This window comes from Pseudoliparis swirei, chromosome 11, assembly GCF_029220125.1.
Source record: "Pseudoliparis swirei isolate HS2019 ecotype Mariana Trench chromosome 11, NWPU_hadal_v1, whole genome shotgun sequence".
NCBI lineage: Eukaryota > Metazoa > Chordata > Actinopteri > Perciformes > Liparidae > Pseudoliparis > Pseudoliparis swirei.
The window spans coordinates 16,293,481-16,305,848 of NC_079398.1; the positions used below are offsets into that span (position 1 = coordinate 16,293,481).

Here is a 12,368-nt window from a genome sequence, read left to right on the forward strand (position 1 = left end):
TTCAAAAGTAGTGTATAGCGCACTTCTATTTGAAATGTTCTGCCATATGAATGAAAGTGCCATAACATGTGTTGTCCCTGTTAGAGTGAGACACCAGAAAACACTTTCAGTGCAGTTTGTCAATTCCTAGAACTTGACACTTATTTTAAATGTTCTGCCATATGAACTAAAGTGCCATAAAATCTGTCAGGACATTGTCAAATGCACTGTTATGCAGAGACACTGTGACAGAACGCTGGAGACTGAAGCAGGGACATGATCAAAGGCAGTTGCCTCGCAGCAGCGATCATCTCTGATGCTCTATCTGCTCAGTGTGGTGACTTTATTTGTCACATTCCACTGCTGTGCAACTTCAGTAAAGTGTCCCGCGCACGTTTCAGCATCATGTGTCTCCTCTGTTTTCATCAGTCAGGGCGTGTGAATGCAGCGCCCACTTCTCATCAATATAATGCACAGTCACTCCGAGGTCATTGTGGTTACAGAGTGATGTCCAGTAGGGTGACCAGATTTGAGTTTGTGAAAAAGAGGACACTTCGTCTGGGGGGGGGGGGGCTGAGATTAAACATCTCTCTTGTTCTGCCTGTTTTGTGATATACATGCCTAAAAGGTGCCTAATATTTCTAGACTGAAATAATATCGGCATTATAATTATTATAACTATGAGGATTTTTTAGTTGCCTATTTTGTGGAGCCCCCTCAGGACTTTGTGCCCTACGCACAGCGCGTAGTGCATTATGGGAGCGGCGACGCTGGTTGTAGTGTATAGCATGCCGCACAAACAACAATGAACTAGTGGAGGCGGCGAGGTGCTCCGTGTTGCCAGATTGGAGATGGTGAAGTATCGTACCAAAGGCTCAAAATGGTTGTATTTGGAGGATAATTATCGTGTATCTGGCAACCCTGAGATCGGTCGACCAATGACTGTCCTCTCTACAGTCAGAGCTCACGTAAGAAGGGAGATACCATTTCCAAAACTTGTCAGGGGTAAATACGAGTTTATGAAAACCCAGAGAAAAACAAATATCCGACGAAGCAAAATCCCGGACGTTTTTGGAATCCCTGCCGGACGCATTTTTTAGGGCTCAAAAGCAGGACATGTCCGGGGAAAACTGGACGTCTGGTCACCCGATGTCCAGTCGTCCCCATGAGAGCAACAGCACGTTGTGAAGCTGTCGCTTTTGCAGTCCTCTCCTTTTCATACAACTTGTGTATTCTCCGTGTGATGTGTGTCTTGAGGGCGTCTCATACCTGCCGTCATTTGTTGAGATTATTTTCCCCCCACAAATACTCTGACTTTATGATGTTATGTCCATTGTTTTGTCGTCTGCATTGTTTATAGTCCTCTAGGTGTTATGTCTATGTATTGTCTTTTGTCTAAAAAAATTATTAACAAAAAAAATAAATTAATAAAAATAAATAAATAAATAAAAAAAACATGCGTTAATGCGCGATAAAATAATTGTCGGGGTTAATTAAGTGCTGCGTTAACGCAAGATTAACGCGTTAACGTGCCCAGCCCTAGTTATGAGGTGAGATCGTTGTTATTCCATTCCATTACATGTCATTTAGCTGATGCTTTTATCCAAAGCGACTTACAATAAGTGTAGTCAACCATAAGTAGAAACTAAGAACAGCAATAATATTTATTTAATATTTTCTTTCATTTTATTTTCTTTCATTTCATTTCATCTTCATCGTAATGTCCACTTCCGTTCTACGAGAACACAGAAGAAGAAAAAAGAAGACGCGGAGGCGGAAGCGGAAGCAGTCGTTCGTGTGTCCGCCCGCTAACTCGTCCGCGGCTCATGTTGCTGGACTCTGTTTTCTTGTCGACCGTCAAAATGAACAAACTGAACAAACCGCAGGAGTTCGACTCGTACGAGCTCGAGGAGCTGAGCGACGAGGAGCGAGCCGAGAGCAGGTGGGACATCTCTCTACGGGTCCCCGGTGGGGCCACGTGGTCCACATGGAAACACATGTTGGGGTTTTGTTGTTGTGTTGTTGTTGTGTTCGCCTTCACAGAACCGATGTTCAGTGTGCTGTAGGGCAGAAGAGGAGCTCGTAGTTAAAGTACTGCGGTGAACACGTGACTATGCTTGTGGTGAAAATGTATATCCATGTACTTTATGTATTTGAAGTAAACTTATTCACAATCGATTTTAATAATTTAGAAGACTAAGATTGTTTTTTGTCATTGATAAGATGTAATGCTGAATGACTTGTATGTAGCGCTGTGTGTGTATATACATATATATATATATATATATATAAATAACCTAGCAGCGGGTAGATTTACTTTGACACTAAGACAGTATTAATATAACGTAGAATCAGACTAAAACCAAAGACATCTCAATTTGTCTATATCTATATATAAATCACGTGTGTGTGTGTATGCATATAACTTAGCAGCAGGTCGATTTACTTTAAGATTAATATTATAATAACTTTTATAATCAGACTAAAACGTAAAAATCTTAATTTTTAAAAATAAAATGTATGTATGTATATACATTTTGTAATAATATATATTTCAACATATTTATATGTACTTATGAATAAAAGACGTTCCCGGCTGTGTTTCAGTTCGGAGGACGAGCTGGAGGTGCTGCTCAACGGGACCCCGGAGCAGAAGAAGAAGCTGATCAGAGAGTACCTGACGGGGGAGAGCGAGTCGTCCAGCGGGGATGAGTTTGAGAAGGAGATGGAGGCGGAGCTTAGCTCCACCATCAAGACTCTGGAGGGAACCTGGACGCCGGCGGCAGCTGCAGCACCAGGTACCCCCAGATGTTCATCTGTAACATAGAGACAAGATGTTCATCGATCAGACTGTAACCTAGAGACCAGAATCATAAGAATGTTATAATTTACCTTCAGCCATGACTCATTTTCACCGCAACGCAATGTATCTGAAGTGAACCTCTCCTGGTTCTCCGTTAGCGGTGCTGCTAACGTTACCAGCTAACATAACTAGCTCTCCTCCTGTTGGTCTGAATACCAATTGGTTGTTTACAAAGTCACATGATCAGAGACTAGGGAAACCTCCATGAGGTCCTGATCACATGACCTACTGGATACTGGAGGAGAACCATCGTCAGTACAACTGTGTTTACACCCGTCTGTTGTATTCTTCAGCAGAAGCCTCAGGAGAAGGAGGAGCAGGAGGAGCTGCGCCTCCTAACTCTGAGGTGTACAACGAGGTGTACTTCGACACCGACTCGGAGGGAGAGGAGACGCCAGGTAAGCGCGGATGTTCCCCCGATGGTTAGTTTCCTGCCTCTTTTCGCGGAGCTCGTGAACGCCTCGTTCACAGTCCCTCCGTCTCGTCTGCCAGGCGGCGCCAGCGGCCGGAAGCGGCGGCAGCGAGCCGTGCCGACCAACGACGAGCTGCTGTACGACCCCGACAAGGACGACCGGGACCAGGCCTGGGTGGACGCCCGGCGGAGACGGTACGGCGCCCGAGAGTCGGCCGCGCAGGTTTTTAACGAAACATTTGTTGTCCTGCGCTTCACGTTCTTTGCCCCGCGTCGTCGTCTCCAGGTATCACAGCGGGAAGCGACCGGCCGCCGGGTCTCGACCGCAACCGCGCCGGGGCGAGCGTCTGGTGAGCAGCGACGCCGTCCTCAACTGCCCCGCCTGCATGACCACGCTCTGCCTGGACTGCCAGAGGTGAGGCGGGAACACTGAAGGAGGCGCAACATTCTTATGTCCCTGAAGGAGGCGCAACATTCTTATGTCCCTGAAGGAGGCGCAACATTCTTATGTCCCTGAAGGAGGCGCAACATTCGTATGTCCGTGAAGGAGGCGCAACATTATTATGTCTGTGAAGGAGGCGCAACATTCTTATGTCCCTGAAGGAGGCGCAACATTCGTATGTCCGTGAAGGAGGCGCAACATTATTATGTCTGTGAAGGAGGCGCAACATTATTATGTCTGTGAAGGAGGCGCAACATTCTTATGTCCGTGAAGGAGGCGCAACATTCTTATGTCTGTGAAGGAGGCGCAACATTATTATGTCCCTGAAGGAGGCGCAACATTCTTATGTCCGTGAAGGAGGCGCAACATTATTATGTCCCTGAAGGAGGCGCAACATTATTATGTCCCTGAAGGAGGCGCAACATTCTTATGTCCGTGAAGGAGGCGCAACATTCTTATGTCCGTGAAGGAGGCGCAACATTCTTATGTCCCTGAAGGAGGCGCAACATTCTTATGTCCCTGAAGGAGGCGCAACATTCTTATGTCCCTGAAGGAGGCGCAACATTCTTATGTCCCTGAAGGAGGCGCAACATTCTTATGTCCGTGAAGGAGGCGCAACATTATTATGTCCCTGAAGGAGGCGCAACATTCTTATGTCCCTGAAGGAGGCGCAACATTCTTATGTCCGTGAAGGAGGCGCAACATTCTTATGTCCCTGAAGGAGGCGCAACATTCTTATGTCCCTGAAGGAGGCGCAACATTCTTATGTCCCTGAAGTAGGCGCAACATTCTTATGTCCCTGAAGGAGGCGCAACATTCTTATGTCTGTGAAGGAGGCGCAACATTCTTATGTCTGTGAAGGAGGCGCAACATTCTTATGTCCGTGAAGGAGGCGCAACATTCTTATGTCTGTGAAGGAGGCGCAACATTCTTATGTCTGTGAAGGAGGCGCAACATTCTTATGTCCGTGAAGGAGGCGCAACATTCTTATGTCCCTGAAGGAGGCGCAACATTCTTATGTCCCTGAAGGAGGCGCAACATTCTTATGTCTGTGAAGGAGGCGCAACATTCTTATGTCCGTGAAGGAGGCGCAACATTCTTATGTCCCTGAAGGAGGCGCAACATTCTTATGTCCGTGAAGGAGGCGCAACATTCTCACCAGAGTAGAAAGATGTATTAATTGAAAGAAGTTAAACACAACTGGCCGTTGTGTTTAAGGAGGTGAGAAACAGGGAGGAGCTGCATCTGCTCCTCTGGACCGTCATGTGGGACGACTCCTCCTCATGTTTAACTATATTAATTCATATCGCCCTTTTTAAGGTCCTCACAGACACTTTACATGTTACATGAATACACCGTAGACACGCTCCAGGGAGGAAGTCGGGGTCAAGTGTCTCGCTCAAGGACACATCGACTAGGGCGGGGATTGAACCGCCAACCCCCTGATTGGAAGACGGCTTCTTTGTTTGGAGACGTTCTCTTCGGCTTCTTTAGTTTCACCTTCTGCCCAAAGAAATCTGATTTTTTTTAAAGAATAAAGTTAAGATGAATAATTTTGTATTTGAGATCTTGAACTACAAATAATAATTATCGTATGAATTAGTTCATTATTTTTTAAAACCAAAATGCAAAACATCACAATAACTTGATCTAATATTTCCTCTTTTGGCTCCAGCTGTTTTTAATGTATTGGTAGTTTTTAATGTGTTAATAATTTGGAGATTTTACCAAATTAGACCAAAACAATTGAAGACTTGAGGATGGATGCTCAAGAATTATCGAGTGAAATTTTCATGAATTGTTATTTAAAACCTGGTTACTTGCAGCCCTGAAACAGGAAGCTGTGAGGACGCGTTTGAAGTTTCTAACGTGGAACTCCTGACTTCCTGTTTCCTCTCAGGCACGAGAAATACCGCACGCAGTACCGCGCCATGTTCGTCATGAACTGCACGGTGAAGCGAGACGAAGCGCTGCGCTACAAAACGCAGTCGGAGGCCACGGCAAGGAAGAAGGGGAGGAGGAAGAGGAGACGGGGGGGCCAGGGGGAGGAAGAGGAGGCGGCGGATCGGCCGATGGCTGAGACTCCCGCGCAGCCGGCGCCGGCGGGGATGGACGCCGACGAGGTTTACCACCCGGTCCGCTGCACCGAGTGCTCCACGGAGGTGGCCGTGTTCGACAAGGAGGAGGTGTACCACTTCTTCAACATCCTGGCCAGCCACTGCTGAGGAGGAGGAGGAGGAGGAGGAGGAGGAGGAGGAGCAGGAGGAGCCTGAGCCTGGACAGTCGATAGTTTTTCTTTTTAAATATATCTTTTACGAAATCTAGATTTTGTCCTGGATGGTCTGAATACACGAGAGCCGCTCGGTCATGCTGATATTAATATTTGAGGATTTAAAAATGCCCGACGAGGCTCACTGGTGACACTTTCCGTTCGCCGCCCGGTTCAGCGTTCACGCTCGGTGAAGATAAGCGCTTCATGAAGGGTTCGTTACGCTGTAATGTAGCTGTAAGTCGGCTGCTGCCTCCACAGGATCAATAACATCATGAAATATCTTTTAGAACTCCATCGACAAATGCTGCGTGTTGAAAGGGGCAGTGAGGGACTTCTGTGGACGTGTTTTCGACGCCTTAAAGGATGAAAGTCCTCTTCTGGGTGTCTTCAGTGTCTCTTAACACCTGAAGTGTCCTCATAGCTGCGTACACGTCACAGGGTTATGAACTCCTGAAACACTCGAGGGTTAAAGTAATGTTTCACCAGCTTGATAACATGTGGTTCTTGTTAAAGAATGAATATCTATACTGAAGTGGGTGTTTTACAGTTGTAAATAAACTTGTCTGAGCTTTCTTTTTAAACAAACTGCATTGTATTAAGTAGCTACCGACTTATACAGTACTGTACGTGTGTAGCCGCAAACTAGATCATCTGAGTAACTTCTGTTTACGAGGTTTGTACACAAGTTTGTAATGTTTTTGTTTATTTCGCTCTCTGGGCTTTTATGTTTTAACAAAGCATTTAGTTCGTTTAATTTGTTTCTATAACGACTTTGTTTTCCCATAAAATCATTTGCTCACATTTGGTGGGGAACATTTTCAGTGGCGGATTAATCCACATTTGAGGCAGCAGGACTGTAAGTACAAATAATTTGTTATGTGTTTGGAAATTTTGAAATGAGTTATAAAAAAAAACATGAGAATAAGAATACATATCAGCCAATACATAGGATCATTTAATTGTTGGGTTACCTAATGTGACATTGTAAACAATACATTAGAAAGCAGTTCAGTTCTGAAAGTATTAAATGTGAGAGAGAAATACTAAATATTTTTTTATAAAACTTCTTTGATAAACATTGAATCCGTGTCTTATTTTGATTAAAATAAAATGTGAATAAATTACTATAAAAACCTTTATTTGCAGCCCTGAATATACATATTTTTTTAGATCTACAACTACAAATATTAGGAATCTTACAAATAAGTATTGTTCTTTATTAAGCCAAAATGCAAAACATGACAATAACTTTTGATCTAATATTTCCTCTATACTTTGATAAACATTGAATCCGTGTCTCATTTTGATTAAAATAAAATGTGAATAAATTACTATAAAAACCTTTATTTGCAGCCCTGAATATACATATTTTTTTAGATTTACAACTACAAATATTAGGAATCTTACAAATAAGTATTGTTCTTTATTAAGCCAAAATGCAAAACATGACAATAACTTTTGATCTAATATTTCCTCTATACTTTGATAAACATTGAATCCGTGTCTTATTTTGAAATCCGGATGTTGGAACTCCTTTGTCCTGCGGCAAACGTGTGCGCCTCGCGCGAATGGCTTGAAAAACGGGCGTCTTGTTATTTTTACGTCCTACGTCATCACGCAGAAGGAAAGTGGGAAGAAGAAGGGGAAGGAAAAAAAAGCTGGTCAAGAAAGTTAAAAGTTGTTGGGGTCGTTCGCGAAGTGGGAACCATGTCTCTGGGTGACTGTTGGAAGCAGCTGTCCTGGTTCTACTACCAGTACCTGCTGGTGACGGCGCTGTACATGCTGGAGCCCTGGGAGAGGACAGTGTTCAGTATCCTTTACTACTTCCGGCGAGCTAACGGGCTAACTTTAGCTAACTTCAGCCATATGTCAGCGCGGAGCTCCACCTGACTTCTTCATTGTTTTTTTGTCCGGATACGTAAGCGTAACTTCTTGCGTTGGATTGAAAAAAACGTACTTAAAGAGATGTCGTGAGTATATAATTTACGGTGTTCTAAGAAACGCATCCGGGTTTGTGACGTAATCGGCGTGTGTCCAATGTAAACAATATATATATATTTTTTCGCTAACAGATATAAAGTTAAGTGAAGATAGTGTCTGTATGGCGCTAACGTGTTTCAATAAGCATTGTAATCTTTTAAATATATATATTTTATTTACGAATAATGTGGAATTGTCAACGTATTTCGGCGTTTCCGGCAACTTTGTGTCGGGTGACTTCCGGTCGGGTGACTCGCCACTCAAGTTGCACCATATTCTAGTTTTACGTTACATAACTAACCCTACATTTAAACGGTGGGTTTTATGTATTGAAGAGACACACCTGGGAACCTGCTCTTAATCACTTAAGATGTAGTGCGTAACACGTTGTGTAACTCGTCTTTGTGGCTTGTCTTAATTGTGATGGAAATAATTCAGGTGTTGTAGTATTTGATCAATACGTGAGTGTGAATGGATGTGAAACTCAAAAGACAAAACATAGACCTAACGACTAGAGGACGACACAAATATTACATTTATTTGTATTTTTAAAATATTTTTTTATAAGACAAAAGACAATACATCGACATAACATCTACAGGATGACAAATATATTACATTTTATAACGTGGAAAAAAGGAATGTAAGACTAACATTTTAGAAGCTAGAAATATTTTTACTAAAACCGATAAGTTTGATTAATCAATTGCTTCAGCTATAATTTAATCCACCCCCGGTAATAATTGGACGTATACAAATAGTGTATTTTTTTTTTGTTATGAGTTTTTTTTAAGACACAAGGTACTGAGACGAAAACAAAAACGGGTAAAAAAAATAACGACACCATTCGAAACAAACGCTTGTATGAACAGAAACCTACTAATAAAGGAATATCTAATCTCATTAGGCTGAGAGGAGGTGTAGATCATTCTACCAGGTGTTGTTTGAGGAGTTGTGTTTCTTCTGCAGGCCCACCTGAGTGCATATGAACATCCTGCATGGTCCCGTGAGCTAACCCCCTTTGTAAAAGAAGGCATCAACGTGTCAGTCGCTGATGGATCCGTCGGAGGTCGTGTGTTCTCCTTGACTCCGCCCCCTCCAGACTCCCTGCTGATCTCCGTGGCCGGCATGGCCGTGTACACCGGCTACGTCTTCATGCCGCAGCACATCATGGCCATCCTGCACTACTTCGAGGTCGTCCAATGACGGGCGGAGTCCCGGCTGTCCGGCCCGCGGGGTCTCGCCTCCGTCCATCAACCCGTCTGCTGAGGTGGGAGGTCGTCTCCGACCGGGTGGAGGCGGAGCTTCTCTCCTTTCTTTTTTTTCTTTTTTTTCTTCTATATCGAAAGTCAGCGCTCTGGACATCGTGCTCGAGGTCACGCTGGACGATCGTATTCCTCCGTGACTGTTTCTCTCCTCACCTTGTGTGAACAGCGTTGGAGGCGTGGCCTTAGAGGAGGGTGTTCTGGGTGTTTTTATCTAATTTTTCTTCTAATTTAAATCAAGCGCACTTTACCGTATTTGAATGTGTAAATACACGGACGTCTGGTTGTGGAGCAGGTTGGACTTTTTTATTTTTTATTTTATTTTTATTTTATCACATTAAGACGTGAAAACATTGATCTCTGATGGACAAACTCAAGCTTTTTGTTCTTTCACTGGTCAGAAGCGTCTTTTTAAAGAAACGACTTCGGCCATTTTGCAACGCAAGAAGAAAAAGATTAACGCTCCAATTTGAGGGTGGGGGGGTATTGTTGCCATGGTAACCAATCGTACCTGAGATCTGTCGTTATTTATTGTATGTAAATCCTGAAGTTTCACTCCAGTCGTGCATCAGCCGGTGCGCACTAGCTAAGCGAACGGCGGCGCCGACCTTTGACCCGTGAATGATGCGTTGGGTCACAGCGTCTGTGCTGCAGGGTTGAAGGGGAGACGTTGACCCCGTGACCTGTACACCTGAGGCTTCTTCCTGTACACATGGCCGTCTCCGTAGGAGCTCGAGAAGGAGGTGAGCTCTCAGACCTTCTGCAGGCAGCAGTGAAGGAGACGTCCCACACACACGCATGGTTTCCTCTTTGTACAGAAATAATAACGGTTCCATTTTAATGTACTTTTATGTTCGTACCCCTCTTTTTTTGTGATTATTTCTAAAAAGAAAAAGATCCATTTCCCTCCCTTTGTGTATATAATCTTGTATTTGTAAAGTTTTTGTAGTTGGTGTGGAGGAGCTACTGATGCTAAACACTGTTCTGTGACTGGAATCATTAAAGGGACAGTACACGCGTTGTGTTTCAATCTGCTGTGGCTCTGAGTGGTGTGTGTGATCCGAATATATATTTATTTATTTATTTAAGTTTACTGAACATTTTCTTACCAAACTTTGAGAAAAGAGCAGTTTTTAAAATGTATTTTTTTTAAAGTTCTGTTCTGCTCAACTTTCTACGAATGTAACTCATGAACTTCATTATTTCAATAATATTTGAATTTTAAAATTACTTTGTTAATATTATTATAGCATAATATAGGAAAACATTTACAGAAAGTGACATTCAGGAACTAGTCAATCAAAGTTTAAAACAACTATTAGTCTGATTATACTTGAAGTACTCTTAATTAACTTAAGTAATTTTATTTTATTTAAGTAAAAGTACTTGGCATCAAATTAACAAGTAAAAGTTCTCATGCAGAATCTGAATATTATTACATTGCTGAATTGTATTTATATGTTCTTCACTTTCATAGTGGTGAAGGAAGTCCCTGAATTTACAGGTTTGTATCCTCACCTTTAATTATACATTACATAATAAATGCTATTTTCACTGTGTATACTTTGATTTTTTTGCATTTCCTCAAATTCATTTTCTTAAATGTAATATATGCTCTGCTATTTATTGTATTACATATATATATTGAGTATTTTTCATACATAGTATGTTTCTGGTCGATTTATATTTTATATTATCAATCTTAAAGTAGTAAAGCTGGTAGACAAATGTAGTGGCGTATAAAGTAAACAAAGTACCTCGAAATTGCACTTAGTGTCCACTCCACTGCGGCGTGCTGCTGCAGTTACACCACCTCACCACCAGAGAGAGCTGAAGTATCCGGTGTGTCTCCCCACGCTGCTGTGGACGTGGATTCAGCCCAGACGTCAATGCCGGACGGGTTCGGACTCATTTAAATCACATTTAAATAATCAGATAATCGTTTATTAAAATCCCATAATCAATAAAAGCAACTTTATTACGTTACAGTTATAAACCAAATAAGAAGTGGAGGTTTGGAGGCCTCCAGTTTGACGTTTTGGCCGTAGCCATGTTTCTTGCAGACAGTGAACAGGAAGTGACCAAAATTTGACTGAGGAGTGACGTAGATACTTCTATACAACCAGAGGAGTCACGCCCTGGTGGTCAGGAGAGAGAATGCAGCTTCAACATATGAAGCATATACTTCTATACAACCAGAGGAGTCCCCCTGGTGGTCAGGAGAGAGAATGCAGCTTTAACACTTGAACACGTGTTCTGCTCTCCTGGCAGCAGGAGGAAGGTACCACCAGTGGTTGAAGGTTACTGGTTAACTCGCTCTGGAGTTTGAACCTCTAATGTTTCTATTATACTTTGTCTCTGTTGATGGTGGTTCAAATGTTTTTATTTATTTTCTTTGCAACTTAATATAAATATTTTTTGATTTTGTAAATGCACTTAGTGTTTGGTTTTAGTTTGACCCTTTTTATTCATATATATATATATATACAGGACTGTCTCAGAAAATTAGAATATTGTGATAAAGTTCTTTATTTTCTGTAATGCAATTAAAAAAACAAAAATGTCATGCATTCTGGATTCATTACAAATCAACTGAAATATTGCAAGCCTTTTATTCTTTTAATATTGCTGATTATGGCTTACAGCTTAAGAAAACTCTAAAATCCTATCTCATAAAATTTTAATATTTCCTCAGACCAAGTAAAAAAAAAGATTTATAACAGCTGAGTGTTTGTCAAGGCTCAGGAAACCCTTGCAGGTGTTTCGAGTTAATTAGACAATTCAAGTGATTTGTTTAATACCCTACTAGTATACTTTTTCATGATATTCTAATATTTAGAGATAGGATATTTGAGTTTTCTTAAGCTGTAAGCCATAATCAGCAATATTAAAAGAATAAAAGGCTTGCAATATTTCAGTTGATTTGTAATGAATCCAGAATGCATGACATTTTTGTTTTTTAAATTGCATTACAGAAAATAAAGAACTTCATCACAATATTCTAATTTTCTGAGACAGTCCTGTATATATATATACGCATGGTGTCATGCATCATCTTGATAAGCCATTTCCTTTGCGTAAACATATTGACAAGCTTCAAAATAAAGTAGTTTAAATAATAACTTCTTAAAATTATTGTTATTTTTTTGAAATTA

The 12,368-nt window shown here is 41.8% G+C and overlaps 2 protein-coding genes across 2 annotated transcripts; both read left to right on the forward strand.

Moving 5' to 3' along the window:
* The first annotated feature begins 1,775 nt into the window (after positions 1–1,775).
* Positions 1,776–7,107, forward strand: eapp (e2f-associated phosphoprotein). Its single transcript, XM_056426494.1, has 6 exons — positions 1,776–1,921; positions 2,587–2,777; positions 3,136–3,240; positions 3,335–3,449; positions 3,541–3,669; positions 5,597–7,107. The coding sequence occupies exons 1-6, from the start codon at positions 1,806–1,808 to the stop codon at positions 5,919–5,921; spliced, it is 981 nt and encodes a 326-aa protein (XP_056282469.1). The 5' UTR covers positions 1,776–1,805; the 3' UTR covers positions 5,922–7,107.
* A 489-nt stretch (positions 7,108–7,596) lies between these two features.
* On the forward strand, positions 7,597–10,247 carry sptssa (serine palmitoyltransferase, small subunit A). The gene is made up of 2 exons (XM_056426505.1): positions 7,597–7,778; positions 9,051–10,247. The coding sequence occupies exons 1-2, from the start codon at positions 7,676–7,678 to the stop codon at positions 9,152–9,154; spliced, it is 207 nt and encodes a 68-aa protein (XP_056282480.1). The 5' UTR covers positions 7,597–7,675; the 3' UTR covers positions 9,155–10,247.
* The last annotated feature ends 2,121 nt before the right edge of the window (positions 10,248–12,368 follow it).